The 21648-nt window shown below is 40.5% G+C and overlaps 1 protein-coding gene and 1 long non-coding RNA gene across 2 annotated transcripts in view; one reads left to right on the top strand and one right to left on the bottom strand.

The window, feature by feature from the left end:
* Positions 1–936: 936 nt before the first annotated feature.
* On the bottom strand, positions 937–7655 carry LOC130075642 (uncharacterized). Its single transcript, XR_008805559.1, has 5 exons — positions 7560–7655; positions 2019–2088; positions 1723–1903; positions 1237–1403; positions 937–1057 (listed from the first exon to the last, which is right to left on the bottom strand). It is a non-coding gene; the product is annotated as an uncharacterized LOC130075642 (long non-coding RNA).
* An 8615-nt stretch (positions 7656–16270) lies between these two features.
* Positions 16271–21648, top strand: part of snapc3 (small nuclear RNA activating complex, polypeptide 3) — a 99689-nt gene continuing 94311 nt past the window's right edge. Inside the window, exons 1-2 of the mRNA XM_056240382.1 lie at positions 16271–16528; positions 16601–16672. Coding sequence (XP_056096357.1) covers positions 16281–16528; positions 16601–16672 — 320 coding nt within the window. The 5' untranslated portion in view covers positions 16271–16280. The remainder of the gene's footprint in view (positions 16529–16600; positions 16673–21648) is intronic.

Genomic DNA, 21648 nt, shown 5'->3' on the forward strand with positions numbered 1-21648 from the left:
CTCACCACAGACCAGCTATAGTTGGAGAGGAGAGAGAGTGATAGAGCCAATTCAGTGGATGAATTGGCTCTAGTACACAATGTAATTACAGAAGAGTCAAGTTTTAAATAGGAAAAATATCGAAACTCTTTGGTCATTTTTTTGAGAGAGATGCCAACGGTCTAATCAGATTCAATGATCAATGCTAAGCTATGCTAAAATTGCTACCGCCAAACCCGGAGATCGGCTGAATGGATTCAAAAACGGTAAAACTCAACTGATTAACTCTAGGGGAGTTGGAAAATGAGCCTATTTCCAAAAAAAGTGGAGTGTTCCTTTAATACCTTTTTGATTACATGAGTAAGAATATTCAGCATCCAAGCATCTTTGGCACTTTTTTGGGGGGGAATCCCACAGGCACATGTTTTTCCTCTTAAAATAGTCCGATAGAAGTTTAGTTAGATTAAAATTTCCTCAAAAGTCAATTTCAAAGATTTACATATGTAATCTGCAATGTATTCTCTGCTGTCTGTAAAAATATATACTTACATATAACATTTTGAACATACGCAGAATTGGCAACATTTTGAAAACAAACTTAAGAACATTTTGAAAATGTACATTAAGGCCATTTGAAACCATTATAGTACAGTAGAACATTTTGACAATATGCATCATATGCATACATAAAAACATTTAGGGATGAAACTGTAAGGTAGGCACCTGTGCCACTGCGAGCAAGACTTGCAGGTTAACTCTTAAAATTGTCCTGTGAGGTATGGCTTGTATTTTTACCTCTTAAAAGGGTCCTGGTGAGGTAGGCTTGTATTTTTACCTCTTAAAAGGGTCCTGGTGAGGTAGGCTTGTATTTTTACCTCTTAAAAGGGTCCTGGTGAGGTAGGCTTGTATTTTTACCTCTTAAAAGGGTCCTGGTGAGGTAGGCTTGTGTTTTTACCTCTTAAAATAGTCCTGTGAGGTAGGCGTGTGTTTATACGTCTTAGTACTTGTGGATCCAGGAGAGATGACCATCACTTTGGTAGCTGCTACTCCTCTCTGCAGCATTATTCCAGTGTTGCCACTGTCAAACAACAACAAACAATCATTATCATAATAATAAATAAACTGTACAATCAGGAATGTACAGTATCCTGATACACTGCAAGATAATGTTTATAAAGTAATAATATCAGTTCTCTTGTGGCTTAATGTGGCAATGCCAGACTGTCAAAACAAAGAGAGTGAGATTAAAGAGCTCACCGATCTATATGAAGTTCCATTCAAAGTCAAGGAGATTCTTCAGTAGCATGGCGACGTGTGTATTGACTGCAGAAGACTTCTTCTGGACGATCACACCTTTCTTCTTGGAGACAACCTTGCCCCTTTTGACCTTGGTCCCTCTCTCTGGATTTATACCAATGAAGCGCCTAAAATCAAAATAGTCTAAGATCAGAGTGGGGTTGCAACAACATACTGTTTTGTGTACATTAAATTAAATGCAATGTATTGGGTTTTTTTTGTCTTTCTTCAATGCACAAATAGAGTGGACTTGAATGACGTATAGAAGTGACATCAAATGTAATTATGATAAAGCCTTTAGTACAACAAAATTCCCTCTGTGTGTGTGTGTGTGTGTGTTGTGGCTTGAAATGTACAGTACTAATACCATTTTATGCAAACAATACAAACACATTCATTTAATTGTATATATCCATATAATGATGACAAGGAATGAAGGGGTTTTACCTCTGAATGAATTCCAGAGTGCAGGCTGCCTCATCTTGATATTGAAGGTTGAATATGTAGTAGATTGCAAACACAGCAGCAAGTCCTGTTGCAAATGTTGGTGTGATGCCCTCAGAGATTACACGGCCCTCTAAGGTGATCATCCAACCTTTAATTGTGACTTGCCCTGTTGCACCTGAAACTTCAAGTCATAGCAACATGAGAATGCATGTTACCTTGTTTAAACATTTGTAAACTCCAGATGAATGGCCGCTACGATATATGTGTCTATCAATTAATCTAAATGAAATGTATACCAGGCAGTATCAGGCGAGGACTTGCAGGAAGACTGAGAGTTGTCTCAACATCAGCTGCAGTGGCAGCAACCTTTAGGGAACAAATAAATGATACTTACCATAACAAGATTTTTAAGAAGAAAAATTATAAAAAGGTCAATAGTTAGTAAACACTAAGTGAGAGTAACCTAGAGGCAAATGAGATAGGCTTCTGAAGTACCTACAGTCAAACTGCTAAATAGATTTGGCATTCAAAATTTAAAGGGTAACAATTTTATTTGTACAGGTCTTGGGGAGTTCTACTGTAAATGTCTAAAAAGTAGTATAAACCCTTTTGTGGTTCCAGAGGAAACTGCACATAATCTGATAAATTGCCTCAAGTGATGTCACTCAGTGGTCAAGTTGCATTGTGGATAATCTAGGCACCAGCTTTTAAAAAGGAAGAAGAATATTTGGAATTAAAAATGTAATATTTCTGTTTCTGCTGTATTGATTTGATCATTTGCTTTTAAAACGTTCAACAGTGTCATAGTAGGGCAAAGAAGACAAGTGAAATACTTTTTAAAACCTTGCACCTACTTTACCCATAATGCAATTTAGCAACTGTGTGACAACATTGAGGTAATTTATCAGCTTACATGCAGCTTCCTCTGAGCCAAGTGTATATTACAAAATAATATACACTCACTACTGTTTTCACATAATGTAGTAGTACTCCCCAAAACTAGTACACAAATTAGGTGTCTGGACACTTAAGACTGGTGGAGTCACCCTTTAAAACACAGGGTTAGAAAGAAAAAATAAAACTTACATCTGTAAGAAGGATCAGCCCGGTTAGGTCCTCTCCAAAGTGTGCCATGAGCAGCTGAACAACACGAAGTGCCATCTCATTATCTTCACCATTAGAGAGGATATCCTTTACATCTTTGTTGGTAGGTTTTCCCCTGAAGTATTCTGTGATGGCTCTTCCACATTCCTCCATACTGAGTTCCAAGCTACGAAGCACATTGATGTCTGTGAGCAACTCAAAATGTGCGTATATATACCTTGGCGTGAAAAGAAAAGGCCATTTGCTTTTCACATCTTCAATGTCAGGTGGTGGAAGTGTATTTATATGGCGACGTTGTAGAGAGAATGTGAGCTCCATTAGATTTTTAACTTCTGATCTTTCTGCTCCACCTGCACCCTCCTGTCTATAAATCTCCTCCAGTCTCTGGCGGTGCTGCTTCACAGTGTCATCAGTTTCTTCAGGGGGTAGCTCTGGCTGAAATCGTGTACATCCATATGTGTCAGTTGGACCCCTCTTGCCTGTAGAGGATCGGTGGCATGAGAAGCTTCCGTCACGGTTCACATTCTCAATGCGGTTTTTCACTTGAATCAAAAGTGATGTATAACCTCCACACAGAAGTGACCCATCTGGTGCAATATCAGCAAAACTCTTTGGATACTGCCTGATGATATTTCGAACCACAGTTAGGCACTGTGCACGAGTGGGGTTAGCTTCATACCTTCTCATTTCATCCGCGAGTACTCGTACCATCTGGCGTCGCTCCACTGGTTTAGGTCTCTTGCCGTCTGCAATTGCAGAACGAATTTCCTGTGGCATTTGTTCCCAAGGGACCTGGAATGTTTCTGTCCATGTTTTCAGTATCTGAGATGTGGAAGGTCTGTTGCTTGGCTCGCTGTTTCTTGTCTGGCTTGAACATGATGAAATGGCCGACTGCTGTGATGAGCTAGAATTAGGCGGAGTGCATAATGTTGGTGATGAAGACCCAGACACCGATCGATCACTACTCGTCAGTGGTGATGAAGTTGGAATGACTTGAAGATCCAATGTAACTGTCTCGGTTTCTAAAAAACAAACAAAAAAAAAGAATTAGGGCACATAACATATAAGCTATATCAGAGTCACTGCAGAGATTTGGCCAAAAGTCTACTTAACTCTCCTTATTAGGCATATTTGAAAAGTTTAAAAGTGCATTATGTAGATTTAGAACAAAGAAATTCCACAACTGCGTAAACAAGAGAATTTGACAAGAGAATGCCACACTAAATTAACCATACATTACCTAATTTGAATGCATCCAGGAGTTTTCTGCGCTGGATAACAGGTAACAGATCAGCAATGTCTTCCTGTTGTACATATTTTAAGTCTTCTTTTGACTCCAAGCCGGAGCTCTGAAGTTTCGATACTATTTGTAACTGGGTCTCTTCAGACAGATTTGGCAAGGTCTTGCAGATTATCTCTTTGATCTCTTCACTCATGTTCGCCATCATTCTGGAATAGAGGGAAAGAATGGTGAAGAATGATCAGTGGTGTACCATGGAAAGTGTACTCAGGCAAGGGATAGTAATCTAGCAGATTCTCCTGATTAATACAACAGTAGCTTCTCTGCATCAGTGTGAGGCTGTAAATACCCATGTCAGGAATACGCAGGGCATGATACTTTTCAGCAATAAAATATACTGCTGAATCCTTATGAACGAGAATCACTTTGATTTTTCCAGTTACAAGCCCCTCATCATCATCATCAATCACAATGAGCATGTTCTTTTTGTATTTTGTCCCCTTCACAGTCACTTCATTGGCTATCAGAGTGTTTGTGGACTCAAAATTGTGATGTGCAACTGCTTCTATGATTACATCATTGTAGTCATCTGAGAAAAACTGTGTGCCCCTCTCCACTGAAACACCTGGAGGGAAGAAGGTGCCAGCACTCAGAAAGGCCTGCAGAAGCTGATGTCTCTCTGCAAGAGTAGAACATGGATTCTTAAAGTTGCGCAATTTTCTCATACACTGTTTAAAATAGGTGTGTTTGCTCTCGAATCTTAAAGTCCATAGGCGAATAAGTGGCCCAAAGTGGATAATGAGCTCAGGATAATGACTGACATAATGATGTTTGGGCTTCAGTGGGTTGTCAGGAAAGGTTTGTATTCGGCAATGCAAATATTCTTCAATCAGAACTCTTAGGTAGGCTATCTGGCCATTTGAAATTGCAGGTGCACAAATGAGGTCCACAACTTCTCTAAGTTGCAAAACCAACTGCCATACTTTGTTGTCACCTGGGTTTTTTACTTTGTCTCCGATCAAAACGGGCAACATTCTCAGCAAACACCAATTCTGCACAGCATGTCCCCCAAGTTTTACACCCTCTGGATTAACCTCACACGGTTTGTCATTAGCATCCCTACCGAGATACTTGAACTGATTTATTCGTCGATTCAACTCAAGATAGTTAAACATTTTATCCACCTTAACAAGATGGTTAATGTACAGTGCCAGATCAGAGGATACAATACCTTCAAAAAGATCGTGGCCAAGACATGGAGGCAACCCTGGCTGACATACATGGAAGTATTTGAGCGTATTGAACACAGAGTCAAATTTAACACCTCCACTAGATGTAGACTGTCCTTCACTGCTCTGAACATGACCACTGTATGACTGCACTGTGCGTTTTGTGCCCTGGATAAGAGGATCTGCATGGAATGCTTCTCTGCTGATATCACAATATCTGCAGAAGTGTGAACTCCTGCTGAAGTTCTCCACAAAGCCACCTATGTTATGTGAGCCTAGGTTGTCGCCTGCAATGGCACACAAAGTTCCCTTGTAGACCTTTCCATCAGACAGGGTAACACCATTGAGCTCAAGATCTTTAAGGTCATTGACGAGGGTGCCCATAACCAAGTCTTGACCAAAATACTTAAAATCGTGTTCTTTACAGAGAAGAACAAGTTGCATTTGATCAGTGCTGGATCTGTTGTGTGGCATTAAATCTGCAAGAGTTAGATACACTGCAAGTATCTTGTGTTTTTTCTTTCCAGATCCCAGTGGGTTTACCACTTCAAATGCATCCTGATACAGGATCAAGCTCAGTGATGAGCTCTCCGTCTGGAAGAGAACATTCTCAGCCATATTTTTGCCATCCCACACATCCCTAAGAATATCCTTAGAACCAATACTGGAGTGTACTTGCTTATATTGTTCCTGCACTGATTTGCAATGGAATAGAGAATCAATTGTCTGTTTAATAGGAACATACTGGGCAAAACACTCTTTGCCTGCCTCATTCTGACCTAGACAGATCTGAACTGGCTCAACATAGTTGAAGCTGTTCTTGAAAACTGTTTTTCTTTTCTGATCAGTTTTCAGTGGCTGAGTGTTGCAGGTCCTAAAGAGATCCTCAGTTTTAATGACTTCAATCACATTGTTTGTGTCAGGTTCAGAAATACCAAGTGTAACCAACTTCTCTTTTAGTTTGAAAAGCAAATGCGACTGGCTTATATCATGTACTTCCTGAAAATCTTCAATAATTGTTTGGATGACAGAAGATGGAAGCAAACACTTTGCTTGCAATTTCAAATAAAAAAGGGCTAAATTTTTAAAGAACTGTGATTCATCAGCAATTTCTGGGTAAATCTCTTGTTCATCACCTGCATCACTGGGAGGCTCAATCTGCATATCAGACTGATCTTGTTCACTCTCATGGGAAACACCAGGATTCACAACTGACTCAACCAAATTTTCCTCAGCACCATTTTTATGTTTCCGACTCATGTGTGATGTGAATGTTGATAAAACTGTAAAGCTCTTGCTACAGTGTCTATAAGGACAAGCGACTGTTTTCCCCTCTCTAATGTGTGTTTTCAAATGAGAGTAAAATGCAGTCAAAGTCTCACACCTTGCACTGCAGATATTAACATGACATGTTAGTTCAACACCAGACAAAGTAGGCCTAACTACACGTTTGTTATGTCTGTAAGTGTGACACTTAAACGTTGAAAAGTTTTTAAAATTCTGACTGCAATCTGGCAAAACACACTTAAAAGTTAAATTAGGTGTATTTTTATGAATTCTCATGTGCCTTACGTATGTCACTATTGTGGCACAGTTATGACAACAGATCTGACATGGGAACATTTTGTTACTGCCTGATTAGTCTTGATTACGGCTGGCTGCTTTTTAGTGACACCGTATCAGTCTTCACGGAGAAATGTTTAATCTTAACCGAGTTGCAATGTTAAAATTGTGAAAGAAAAGCCACAGATGATGCAAAACGGTTTGAGAAAGCTAAAACAGTTGGGAGATGTAGTCTGTGTGGAGACACGCAGCAACAGATAAATCAAATGCATTCAGAAAGGCAATATTTTCACATTCATTTTCCGTTTAAACAGAAAAATGCAAAGCCTTGAGGATTCAAGTGTCTCTCTTTAACCGATCTAGCTTAATTTTCTTGTTAGATGTTTGTAAAACACAATAGGCTACATTAAAAGTCGACACAAAATAAATCTCACCAAAACCATCTCGGTTATAGCCGATGTTCCAATAATCGTATGGTCTGGTTGAAATAAATCCTCTTACCGATTAACAAGTGTTATTCCTCGGATGCAAACGTTCGGCTAATGTTACCAAAATAAAAAAATAAAAAAAACACCCAAAAGTATGGTCATTCAAATCTAGCCCTCACTGATAAATGACATGTTCAAATCCCTAGCTAGACAAGCTCCTGAGCATCAGTTTGATATCAAACATTCGTGGCAATATGAATACGATTTAATTACCGTTTAATTTGTAGATCCAAGACCCGATGGATGTTGTTGATGAAGAACACTCGATGATGTGTTGCATGCACGTCATCTAAATTGTGCGTCCTCTTCTGGAAATGATGGTTCCTGAAGTCCCGCAGGAGTTGATGGCAAATTATTTCTGTATTTTATAAAGACAATTTACCAGAACAAAAGTAGTAGCCTCAATGTAAAAGACTAACGTTGTATCAAACTTCTGACCGTGCTCCAAATTCCCCAGTCACTCAGTTTCTAAAAAAAATACTGTAGTTTCCTGTAATTTAAAACATCAGCATACTGTTTAGGGCCTCTGTCCTGTTTCTCCAAGTTAAGCAGCCCACAATGCATTGCTAACTACAGTACTAAACTGTTTAACATGAAAACTATTTTAGTGTTGAAAATTGGCCGTAAATTTACAGCAATTGCTTACAGTGCATCTTCTGTTATGTGGGCCTCCATGTTCATCTATTGTACAGTATATGATATTGGTGGAGGGTGGTGGGGGCCCACATCAATATTTTTTCAGGGGCCCCGAATCCTCTAGCTACGGCCCTGACCATAACTATGCATTTAGGTGAGTGGACAGAGGCAAATAATGAATGAACACAAAAAGAATGGTTGGATAAATCAAACAATTTATCGTCGTCAGGAAATAATGTTTTATCTTATCATTTAACCCATTGTACTGTATAAATTGACTAAGGTATGTTCACTGTCGTGTAAGCCCCTATAAAAATAATTATAATAAGTAAATTTGTGTAGTGCAAGGTTTATGCAAACAACAAATAAAGGCCAACATAAACTTTTGACATCCACTTATAGTAGGAAATCATGTTTTTTTTTATTGTAAGGAGCAACGGTGGATATAGATTCTTAAATTATGGGCTTTAAAAAACATTTCTTAATGTGTCATACATCATTTGAAAGATATTTCTAATCTATAAATTGCAACAAACTTGTAATTAACACTTAAATTTAAAATGTTTAAGTTATTCTTAGACATTTTTGAAATAGTAGTTTTAGCCATTAATTCTCAGGAATATGTTGTATTTCACATTGATGTGAAATTCTATTGAGGTATAGAGGGTTAACTGAAATTATAAGATTTAAAATGTTGTCCTCCTGGCCTGCAGGCAATTTCTGATGACAGTAAGGCAGGACCTAGTCAGTCAAGTAAGGATCTGCAGGAGGGCAGCCACAGTAGAAAATATGTTGTTGTTATTTTATTTTATTTTATTATTATTTTTATTTTTTGCACATAGGTTCTTTGCTTTTTTGCTCATAATGATAGACTTTTTATGCTGAGATAAGCAAATGTTTAAATAAAACATACTTTGCTGAAGACATGAAGTTTTGGTGGGTGATTGGCATACTAGTCAAATAACAGTCTGATCATGCATTGCTAGTGGTGATCAGGTAGGCCTTTGTTTACCTTTGTTCATTGTTGTTTATCCATGATTTCAAATAAGAATGCCCCAATGGCTTTTTAGTGCAAATCATTAACCCAAATTACGCAAAGTAACTACTTGAGCACTAGTTAAAGCCCAAATTACGCAAAATAACGAATTGAGTTTAAATAATTTGCTGACAGCTTGGTCCCCCCCAGTTAAAAAATCCTATCTGCGCCACTGGGACAAGGACATGGTGGCCCTTTAGGAGAGGAAGGAAGAACCGCAAGGCGTTCTCGACCGCCTTCATCTCTAGACAGTTTATGTGCAAGCGCTTCTATTGGCTTATCCACAGGCCAAAAGTCGGTCTGCCCTCGTAGAGCGGGCTCCAGCCCGAATTGGAGGCGTCTGTCGAAACCACTTTCAGTTTCGAGATTAGCCCCAGGTTTACACCTGTCTGATACCAGCCGACCGCCTTCCAGGGCCCCAGAGCTGTGACACAGTTCTGAGTTATCTTGAGACGTAAACGACCGGATGCCCATGCTCGATGCGGGACCCGCGTCTTTAGCCAGTGCTGTAAAGGACACATGCGAAGCAGGCCTAAACGAAGCACCGCTGAGACTGAAGCCATGAGGCCTAGAATCCTCTGAAATCTTTTGAGAGGAGAGACATCGCCTACTTTGAATGACATCGCCAGGCGCTGAATACACAGAGCGCGCTGTGACGTCAGCCTCGCTGTCATTGAGTCCAGATCCATTCTGACTGGGAGATAGCGAACTCTTGGTCCAATTGACTTTGAGGCCCAGAGCCTCTAAATGGCTTAGTAATAAAGCCCTGTGTGTCATAAGTTCCACCTCTGACTGGGCCATAATTGACCTATGGCTAAGCCACGCCCCCTCCACTCACCTGGACAAACAGTCAACATTCGGTGACAGGCGCTATGGCAGGATACATTTCACAGGAGGCAATTGATGATTTTTGGAGACAAAAAGATTATATATCATCTCGAAGTCACCAAAAGGGCCTCAACTATTCATTGGAGGGTTATATTAATAATTTAATTGTTGAGAAGGTTGATGAAAAGCTTCAGCTCCAGGCAAAAATTTACAGGTCACAGAGTAAACGTGATAAACCGCATCTCGTTGCCATCACCATCTCAGACAACAAGATAGAGGATCAGCATTGTTCATGCACTGCAGTGTTTACATGAATCTTTCAGCACAACATTGCTAACATTTGTTATCTCGGTTATTTAAAGATACGTTAATGAAACTAAATGACATGATGTACAACGCAGCTAGAAGCTAACGTCAACGTTTTCTAATGTTAGGCTAACGTTAGCCTAACGTTACGTTAGAGATGTTAAAGATAACGTTCAAATACGTTGCTGACTTAGAACAGATGTAGACATCCTTGTTTAATTCTTGTTTAATTTATCCACGTTTAGTTGGTGTTGTGGTCTACCACATAACTTTATCCAGAGCAGATACTTATCTCGGTTGAGATGTGGCTTGGGAAAGGGTAAAAAATACACACCGTCGCCCTGCCTCTCGGGATACCTAGTGTCGGAGTTCCAAGTACCCCATGCACATCGTTTGACCATTTTAAACTTAAAATGACAAGAAAAAACAGATAAAAACGAATGAAAACTGACTAACTGCAATGCATTTCAATGGACGTGGAAGCAGAGAATGTCCGAGTGTATTGGGTTAGCTATGCGCACTGTGATTGGCTCATTGCGTTTGGGGGCGTGTCTTAGCCATAGGTAATTTAGCCAGTCCTCCAAATGGTTCAGTATTCGCACACCCTGTTGTTTCAGGGGGGCGAGCGCTGCGTCCATGCACCTCGTAAATGTACGAGGTGCTAAGGACAGGCCGAACGGAAGGACGGTGTACTGGTAAGCCTGACCCTCGAAGGCGAATCTTAAGAAAGGCCTGTGACGGGGGGCTATTTGTATCTGAAAATAAGCGTCTTTCAGATCCACTGATATAAACCAGTCTCTCGGCCGAATTTGCGCGAGAATTTGTCTGGTTGTAATCATTTTGAACGATCGCTTCATGAGAGCTCTGTTCAAAAGCCTGAGATCTAGAATGGGTCTGAGACCACCATCCTTCTTGGGTACCAGGAAGTAATGGCTGTAGAAACCCGACTCGCTCTGGTCTAGAGGGACGGTTTCTATGGCGCCCTTCAAGTACAGTTTCATTATCTCGGCTCGAAGCAGATGAGCTACTTTCTGATCTACTGTAGTTTCGACCCGGGCTCGAAAGCGCGGGGGTCGGCGAGCGAACTGCAGTGAATAGCCTCGTTTTATAATGTTCAGCACCCACGCCCGGGATAGCTTCCCATGCTTTTGCACGTATAGCTAGGGGTAGAATGGTATCTGGGCTCTGGTCACTGTAAGCTAGGGACCCGGAGACCTGATAGGGCTGATAAATTGACACTGTGCTTGCAGTGTTTATCTGAGGCAGCGCGCTGAGACCAGCAGCGGGATAATTTACACATAACATTCTGGTCACGTGGGCCGGGGAATGATTTATGTGTGTGTGCGGCACAGAGGGCGCAGTGTTTAACAGTAAGCGTGCGTGCTGAGAAGCGGGCACCTTCTTTACACTTAAAACACAATCGGCATGAACCGCCTTTATTGAAATAGGCCCTGAATGAGTGTGTGTCACTGAATGGGCCGTGCTTATGTGCAGGGGTGAACACTGGGACGTGGGCACATTTCCTACATTCAAAACACCTTCGGCGAGAGCCGGATAATGCTCTTTTTGAGATTTATCTGGGTCGCCGTGAAAACGGCGTTTGGGTACAGGCAAGCGGGTTGCGCAACTGGCTCGTTGGCTGTAGAATACAAATCTCCAGTCACCGCAGCCGCGGGAACTGTGAGAGCGACACGTGCTGATTTCAAAGGCGGTCCGGCCGCAGCGGGACTCGACCTTCGGCGTCTTCCTAGAGTCAGGAAGACTTTGGTGGCACAGGATCCAGCGTGATCTTGGGCCTGGGTCCCCGAGGAGGGGGCGGGCAGGGCAGGGCACGGCCTGGGCAGCCGAGCTCGAGCGTTGGCGCTCTCTTGGTCGATGATGCTGAGAAGCTGGCGGCGGAGGCGGTTTTCCGGGGAGGCTGTTTTCCGGGCAGGCGGCTATTTCATAGAGTGCCGTGAGGGAGAAAGCAGCTGTCGAGTCTGTTGGGCGCGGGCTCATCGGGCAGCGACCAATCCAGGCCGAGGTCCTCCACGGCCTTCGTAAGGAGGCGGAGAAGTTTGGCGTCGACGCTGGCTCTAACCCCACTGGACTCCTGAAGAGAAGGGGTGGGGACCGGAACGGAGCCCGACCACTCTTCACTCCCCGAGGCGAGGCGATGGGAGCGGCCGAAGTCGGGCGCTGGCTATCCGTGAGTGAAACGGGGGAAAGCGAGGCACGCGGGGAACCCGCCGGCGTGCACTCGTCCAACGGACCCTCCTCAGGTGGCCTCTGAGAGCGGCGCTTCTTACGGCGCGGCGCAGAAGAGGGAGGCGGAGGCGCGGAATCCACATCAAAAATGGCTAGTCGAGCCCGCATGGTCGACAAGGCCATGGTGTCGCATTTAGGACATCCGCCCTTGGACAGCGCGTGGTCCCGGCCCAAGCAGGAAGCGCACAGGATATGGCGGTCCCCGTTGGCGAGGGGGGCTCTGCACGAGCCACAGGAAACACGAGCCGTTGCTGCAAAGGCGTTGCGGCTCTTTTAGACACAAGAACGTGAGTGTCGCAGCGCCGAACACACATGGAGCGTGAAAGGATATAGGCGCCGGATAGCGCAGCAGGAACAGCGACTGAAGGCAGCGAGAAGACGACCGGCTTCCTCAGTGAACTCGTCACGCTGAAAAGGCTGTTCGACGGCGCAGGCTTCTTCTCCAAGATCCAGCGATGTGAAGACTTCGCTGAAGAGATGAAAATCAAGGCGCATCCTATTGAGCTCTGGCTTATATAGGCATAAACCACGCCCATTCGCGCGGGACGTGACGACTGAGGGCGACAGTGCCCTCATTGGTGCTTACGTCACGAGCAGTCCCTCGATAGGTTGCAGCAGTTGCCGCAGAGCAGCCAATAGGCGCGCGAGCTGCCTCGCCTAGGTCTGCTCGCTGCAGCAAATGCGTTTTAAATTAATACAAAATTATAAGGATAATTTTTGGCTTCAGTATTCTCGAGAAAAGAGGTTTTCCCATAGCGTAAGCTAGCTTACGCAACACGAGAGTACTCTCGTAAGAGAACTATGGTTGATGAAAACTATGGTTTTCATCTCTTCTTTTTACAAAATGTCCTAACCGCAACATTCCAATAACGTTAAATTTAAACACTTTTCTTCTTTAATTTCTATAAAAAAATATACATTTACACAGTTACTTTCAAGATTTGTCCATTTTTGTAAAAACTAATATTGAAAAGTTATTTAAAATTAGGGGGTTTTATGATTTTCTTTATTCTGTGGAAAATGTTGATGTTAACCTTAGATATCAATTGCTTTGATACACGCCAAAGATAAAACATTTAGCTTTTTTATGACAAATCTTATCATTTTAATGTGTAAATCATCTCTACTGAAGTGTTAAAATAATTTTTGCAAACAAAAATCTGATTAATAATTAAAATAAATCATTGCTGCGGTAATGGCAGTTTGTATTGGTAAGGACACAATGTTAATGGCACATGTTAATAATGTAACCTTAACAATAGGTTACTGTAGAGAAAAAAAGTAACAGACAAAAACAGAAGGTATTTTGTCAAAGATAGTAGTGGTATTGCAGTAAAGACTGGGACAAACTGATTTTCTTGTTTCAAATACTAATACATGTGTGAATTTCTTTTGTAACAACAAACTTAATTTGAGGCCTTCAGTATTTTGTATGAATTTGTATGAATTTGAATACATGTATACATGTATTGAATACATGTATTGTATCAATACATGTATGAATTTCTTTTGTAACAACAAACTTAATTTGAGGCCTTCAGTATTTTGTTTTGTCCTCTGGTTTCTTTTGTTTATCCTCCACTGTCTTTTTTTTTTTTTTAATGCTCTTTTTCCATGACTTTTCATATCTGTTTGGGTCTTTTCTCATTACCCCTCTTCTGTCATCTTATTGTAGGTTAATCTGGTATCATCAAGGGTTGCAAAAATAACATGTTTATATTTAGTTTACAATAGATTTAATATTTGCAATATACACTGATCAGCCACAGCATTAAAATGACCAGCCTAATATCATGTAGTTTCCCCTCATGCTGCCAAAACAGCTCTGATGTCAAGGCAAGGACTCCACAAGACATCCGTATGTGTCCTGTGGTATGTTGAGAGGTGGTGCCTCCATGGATCAGATTTGTTCATCAAGCACATCCCATAGATACTCAATCGGATTGAGATATGGGGAATTTTGAAGCCAAGGCAACGCCTAGAACTCTTTGTCATGTCCCTCAAACCCTTCCTGAACAATTTTTGCATGTGGTAGGGTGCATTATCCTGCTGAAACAGGCCACTGCCATCAGGGAACACCATTGCCACGGTCTGCAACAATCTTAGGTAGGTGATACGTGTCAAAGTAACATCCACATGAATGCCAGGACCGAAAGTTTCCCAGCAGAACATTGCCCTGAGCATCACACTCCTTCCACTGGCCTGCCTTCTTCCCATAGTGTCTCTTGGTCGGGTGGTCCAGTTCTGACACTCACATGCCCATTGGCACTTTCGGTGGTGGACAGGGGTCATCATAGGCACTTTGTCCGGTCTGCTGCAAACCAGCAAACTGCTATGCACTGTGTTCTGACACCTTTCTATCATGGGCAGCATTACGTTTTTCAGCATTTTTTTGAGCTACAGTAGCTGTTTTGTGTGATTGGACCAGGCAGGCGAGCCTTTGCTCTCCATGTGTGAGTCTTGGAGTGCATGACCCTGTTCACCGGTTGTCCTTCCTTGCACCTCTTTTGGTAGGTACTACTACAGACCGTAAACACCCCACACGTGACACGACATGCTGTTTTGGAGATGCTCTGATGCAGTTGTCTTGCCATCACCATTTGGCCCTTGTCAAAGTCACTCAGATCTTTTCACTTACTCTTTTCTCTGCTTCCAACTCAAGAAATTCAAGAACTGACTGTTCAGTTGCTGCCTAATATATCCTCTTGACAGGTGCCATTGTACTGATATAATAAATTATATTCACCACACCAGTGGTTTAAATGTTGTGGCTGATCAATGTAATATACAGTATAAACCTTGAATTTGTCTCTACCGCAACACAAAGTCTTTACCACAATAACTAAAAATGCTGCGGTAAAGACATTTTTGCTAATGTTGCAGATAATTGGCAGCTAGCAAGGTCTGATACATCAGTTTTGACTTTTAGCAACAAATATATATGTATTCAACAGTAATATAAATTAAATTTTAAAATGTAATTCAAAATACACAATTACTAAGCTGAATGGTAAGGACGCACAATAAATACTCAAGAAGAAAAGATTATCTTTATCTTATTTTTTCTGGATCTTGTGAGTAACCTAATGGAGGTGGACCAATCTGTCAGACATGTGCTCACATGCTAATTTCTGTTACCATATAAAACTAGATTTGTTTGGTTTTGAACAAATGTCATATTAAGAGTCTTTTTTAGTGTTGCATTAAGGACTCAAAAGTGTGGGACATGCAGGTTTATCTAGATGAAAAAAAAATCATATAAACAATCAGTAGCCTAAACAAAAAAAATAACTTTAATATGGTGTAAAGTCATATGTAAATAAAACTAATTCATTTGAAATAATGTCATACTGTAAAAGAATGAGCTAATTTTAAGTATCTCAACATTGAAACCACGGGTGTGGGACATGAGCAAAAATGGTTTTTGGACCTTTAAATGCTTCATAATTTTACATTAAATCATATTATTTATTAATTATTTTTATGTCAAGGTGTGTATTGACACTACGTTTATTTATGAAGCATCAAATGACAAATTTTAACTTAAATCTAAAATTTCACTACTGGGACTAAAAAGTGCCCTACCTCAGTACAGTAGGTGGCGATAATGCTCCTAAGGAGTTAATCGCCATTAAAACAAGAAGAAGAAGAAGCAGCCATAGGCAGCAGCAATTGGTGGCGGTAATGCACCATTTCGTTGTGTGCCAATCGCCAATAAAATTCCATAAAGAAGAAGAAGAAGAAGAAGAAGAAGAAGAAGAAGAAGAAGAAGAAGAAGAAGAAGAAGAAGAAGAAGAAGCAGCAGCCAGAAAATCCACAGAAGAAGGTCCTGTGCGATGTCGATTCCTCTTTTACTGTCTATGGCTGATTCATAGCTTGTTATGGCGGAAGGAAGTAACGTTAGTTTGATGCGCGAAGAAAAGCTACTTGAAAACGTGCCTGCTTATGAATTCATTAACGTAAACTCAAACGAGTTTCATATTGGCACGTTTAGAGCTTTATGGCTGGATGTGTTAAATCCGGAGGTGTATTCATACTGTAACTCAGCCCCAGAGATTGAGGATGTGGAGTTCATTGAAGAGATGGGCATCGAGCCCAAGACATTGGATGAACTCAAAATCATCTGCAGGTATAATAGAGAGATTAGTATTTTATTTCAGTTTTATTTATTTTATGACATATAACGTTACTGTCTTCTCAGTGTTGATTCCCTGCGAAGTGGACATGAAGACGCAGACAATGTGCCATCAGATCCTCATCTATCCACACTGAAGTAAGTTAAAGTCTCCGGTCCCAGACCGCAGTAAAGATAGTTAGTTGTTTGAAATACAGATAACTTATGGCAATAAAAACGCAGTGCGCTGTCATAGACATGAAAATTATTTCACATATCATTCTTCATGATTTGTGAATTCAGTTGACGCGGTTCTCCGATCCGAAATCTTTTTTTTTCATAGTGACTCTTAATTTTATAGTTATTTTTATCCTACTAAGAGAAACAATGTGAAGTTGACCGTTTAGTCAGTAGTTTGATTTACTGACACAGAAACAGCAATAAACGATTTTGAGACTAAAGAACACCTGACTGTACATGAATCATTACATATTAGAAATCACTGGTCACTACCCAGATAGCACACGTACGTCTGCAATGTGTCTGTTAAAGGGTAACTAAACCCCTGGTCAGAGCCTGACTCCACCCACTGGCAATATTTGAAAAATGCTGAAAAAATGGGCAGACTCCAGCGGAGATAGAGCTGGTAAGTCCCGCCCCTTCCGCTTACCCCGCTGGACCTCTAGGTTGAAAAATCGTCAATGCAAGTGAATGAGAGAAAATAATTATTTTCTAATCCCGTTTGAATTTTGCAATGAATGTGAACATATGTTGTCTGTGAATTTTTAGGTGTTCAAGCACGAAGTGCTGAAAACCTATTGTATTTGTGCTGATTTTTATTATTAGGTGTTCAAGCACGAAGTGCTGAAAACCTATTGTAATTGCTATTTGAAAAAAAAAAAAAAACCTAAAACGCATCGTGCAGCCCAAACCGTAAGGCCTAGAGATTTGAAACCTGGCCAGGTGCTAGGGCCTCAGTTTGGGGAGAACCTATCAGAGTATGACCCCGATTGGCCCATAGGTGGCGCTACAGCAACCAAAAGTACTAAATTGCCCATAACTCATCGACCGTTTGACCTAGAATCTAGATTTGTACACCACTGTGTCCCTTGGCTCAAGACGGACAAGATGTATATCTCGGATTCTCGATTTGAGCAAAAAAAAATTTGTTATGGCCAATTTTGTCCAAAACCTACTTTTGCGAACTAGTCCCTGGTTTTTTGCCTGATCGGAACCAGACCAGTCTAGGACAATTCTATGGACTCTCTAGATCAATAATTATCAAAAAAAAGTTGAACTTTGCCCTTTGGTTCACTGTAACAGGGTCGTTTAGAAAAGGGGGCGTGTCAAAATACACTCAAAAGCCTATAAATCATAAATAAAAACTCAGAACTTCACAAAAATTGATGAGCACATGTGTCATAACATGGTGAAGAAGCATGCAGAGTTTCATGGAGATCGGACCATAGGTGGCGCTATAACTGTCAAAAAGGTCCCCTATTATTAGGTGTTCAAGCACGAAGTGCTGAAAACCTATTGTAATTGCTATTTGAAAAAAAAAAAAAACCTAAAACGCATCGTGCAGCCCAAACCGTAAGGCCTAGAGACTTGAAACCTGGCCAGGTGCTAGGGCCTCAGTTTGGGGAGAACCTATCAGAGTATGACCCCGATTGGCCCATAGGTGGCGCTACAGCAACCAAAAGTACTAAATTGCCCATAACTCATCGACCGTTTGACCTAGAATCTAGATTTGTACACCACTGTGTCCCTTGGCTCAAGACGGACAAGATGTATATCTCGGATTCTCGATTTGAGCAAAAAAAAATTTGTTATGGCCAATTTTGTCCAAAACCTACTTTTGCGAACTAGTCCCTGGTTTTTTGCCTGATCGGAACCAGACCAGTCTAGGACAATTCTATGGACTCTCTAGATCAATAATTATCAAAAAAAAGTTGAACTTTGCCCTTTGGTTCACTGTAACAGGGTCATTTAGAAAAGGGGGCGTGTCAAAATACACTCAAAAGCCTATAAATCATAAATGAAAACTCAGAACTTCACAAAAATTGATGAGCACATGTGTCCTAACATGGTGAAGAAGCATGCAGAGTTTCATGGAGATCGGACCATAGGTGGCGCTATAACTGTCAAAAAGGTCCCCTATTATTAGGTGTTCAAGCACGAAGTGCTGAAAACCTATTGTAATTGCTATTTGAAAAAAAAAAAAAACCTAAAACGCATCGTGCAGCCCAAACCGTAAGGCCTAGAGACTTGAAACCTGGCCAGGTGCTAGGGCCTCAGTTTGGGGAGAACCTATCAGAGTATGACCCCGATTGGCCCATAGGTGGCGCTACAGCAACCAAAAGTACTAAATTGCCCATAACTCATCGACCGTTTGACCTAGAATCTAGATTTGTACACCACTGTGTCCCTTGGCTCAAGACGGACAAGATGTATATCTCGGATTCTCGATTTGAGCAAAAAAAAATTTGTTATGGCCAATTTTGTCCAAAACCTACTTTTGCGAACTAGTCCCTGGTTTTTTGCCTGATCGGAACCAGACCAGTCTAGGACAATTCTATGGACTCTCTAGATCAATAATTATCAAAAAAAAGTTGAACTTTGCCCTTTGGTTCACTGTAACAGGGTCATTTAGAAAAGGGGGCGTGTCAAAATACACTCAAAAGCCTATAAATCATAAATGAAAACTCAGAACTTCACAAAAATTGATGAGCACATGTGTCCTAACATGGTGAAGAAGCATGCAGAGTTTCATGGAGATCGGACCATAGGTGGCGCTATAACTGTCGAAAAGGTCCCCTATTATTAGGTGTTCAAGCACGAAGTGCTGAAAACCTATTGTAATTGCTATTTGAAAAAAAAAAAAAACCTAAAACGCATCGTGCAGCCCAAACCGTAAGGCCTAGAGACTTGAAACCTGGCCAGGTGCTAGGGCCTCAGATTGGGGAGAACCTATCAGAGTATGACCCCGATTGGCCCATAGGTGGCGCTACAGCAACTTCACAAAAATTGATGAGCACATGTGTCATAACATGGTGAAGAAGCATGCAGAGTTTCATGGAGATCGGACCATAGGTGGCGCTATAACTGTTAAAAAGCTTTAAAACCATCCATTTCCTATGGTAAATTGTCTGTATTGGCTGTAAATGGTGTTTTCCATCTATTATGTCAGTGGTTAAATGTATGCTAAATAAAACTTAATGTCTTAAATGCTTATGTGCTTAACGGCCTTAAAGGCCTTAACTGCTTGAACACCGCTAAATGCTGCTTGCAGCTTTAATTTTATATATAATTGATATTTAGACTTTATTAAATCATTATTTTAACATTTACAATCACATTTTGTCAAAATTCATCTATTGCTCTGTACTCTCTAGAACAATAATTATAGAAAAATGTATAACTTCATTTGTATGACTATAATAGGGTCAATTCAATATGTAACCTTGACCGAAAGCCAATATCTTTTCAATAAATGCTCATAGCTTCTTAAAAAAAGGTCAAAAACAGCTATAACTGCTTGAAAAAAGGCTAACAGCCAATAAGTGGTATTTTACTGCCCCCTGCTGTTTAAAAAAAGTCATTTTGTCACACTACTCAACTATAAGTAATATTTAGACTTTATAAATTCACTATTTTAACATTTACAATAACATTTAGTCAAAAATCGTCTATTGAAGTGACAATTGAGTCACATTGGCTCCTGAAGTTCCAAATGTCTCTATCTACATCAGAATGAGAGTGTGTAGATTAAATTATATGAAAAACATGGCCTATTGTATAAGTAGGCTGTAATAGCACTGTTGTCCACTAGATGGAGCAGCAGCATTAGATATTTTTAATCTTTTTTTTATCAGCTTTCAGCATTGGCTAACAAACAAATGCTCAAAGCATTTTCTTTATTTAGTTTTATATTATTACATTGCAAAGAAATATGTGAAATGCTCATATACCATTAAAACAGATTTTCACAATAACATATCCCAAAAGTGTGTGTGTGTGTGTGTGTGTGTGTGTGTGTGTGTGTGTGTGTGTGTGTAAGCATGCATTATGGAGTTAACATGAAAAAAATGGTTTGCTTCAGTGGAGAATACTGGAGTAACAAAGTAGTTGAAAATGAAAGTGAGCCAATAAGTGGTCTTCTACTGCCCTCTGCTGGCCACTCTTCTTATTAATAGTCTTTTTTTGTATATAGACACTATAAAATCACTTATATAACAATTACTATTATAACACATTCATATTTTGTCAGAGTTTATCACTTCAATTGTTCTTATGCTTCATATAATTGCTGTCAACGTGGTAAATCATGGTAAATAACGCCAGAAACATGGTAAATCATAGTAAAAAAGGTAAATCATGCTAGAATCCTGGTAAATTATTCTAGAATGTGCTATATCATGGTAAATCATCATATAACATGGTATATCAAGGTAAACTATGGAAAATCATGTTAGATTCATGGTAAATCATACTGGAACATGGTAAATCATGAAAAATCACACTGAAATGTAGTATATCATGGTAAATCATGCTTGCTACATAAAACTTAATTAGGTGTTCAAGCACGAAGTGCTGAAAACCTATTGTATTTGTAAGGATTTTTATTATTATTATTATTATTTTTCTTCCGCCGTAAAACGCATCGTGCAGCCCAAACCGTAAGAGCTGGAGCCTTGAAACTTTGTCAGATGGTAGTACAAAAATCGAGGAGAGGTTATCAAATTATGAGCCCGATTGGCCCATAGGTGGCGCTATAGCAACCAATTGCGCGAAACTGCTCATAACTCCTAGACCGTAAGTCGTAGACTCAAGTGTCTTATATCACTGGAAAGCTGGTCACCTGACGAAAAAAACGTATATCTCCGATTTAATTTCCGCCAATATAGATTTTCCGCCATTTTGAATTTTGTCAAAAAACTACTTTTGCGAACTAGTCCCTGGTTTTTCGCCCGATTGGAACCAAACCAGTGCAGAAATGTTCTCTGGAGTCTGAATATCAATAATTATTGAAAAAAAGTCGAAATTTCGATTTCCGGTCGCTAGGGGGTGCAAAATAAACGTTGTGGGAGGAGCCTATTTTACTAAAATGGCTATAACTCGTAAACAAAATGAGA

The sequence above is a fragment of the Rhinichthys klamathensis genome, unplaced genomic scaffold (genome assembly GCF_029890125.1).
Source record: "Rhinichthys klamathensis goyatoka isolate OS25496 unplaced genomic scaffold, OSU_Roscu_1.1 h1tg000595l_1, whole genome shotgun sequence".
NCBI classification, from domain to species: domain Eukaryota; kingdom Metazoa; phylum Chordata; class Actinopteri; order Cypriniformes; family Leuciscidae; genus Rhinichthys; species Rhinichthys klamathensis.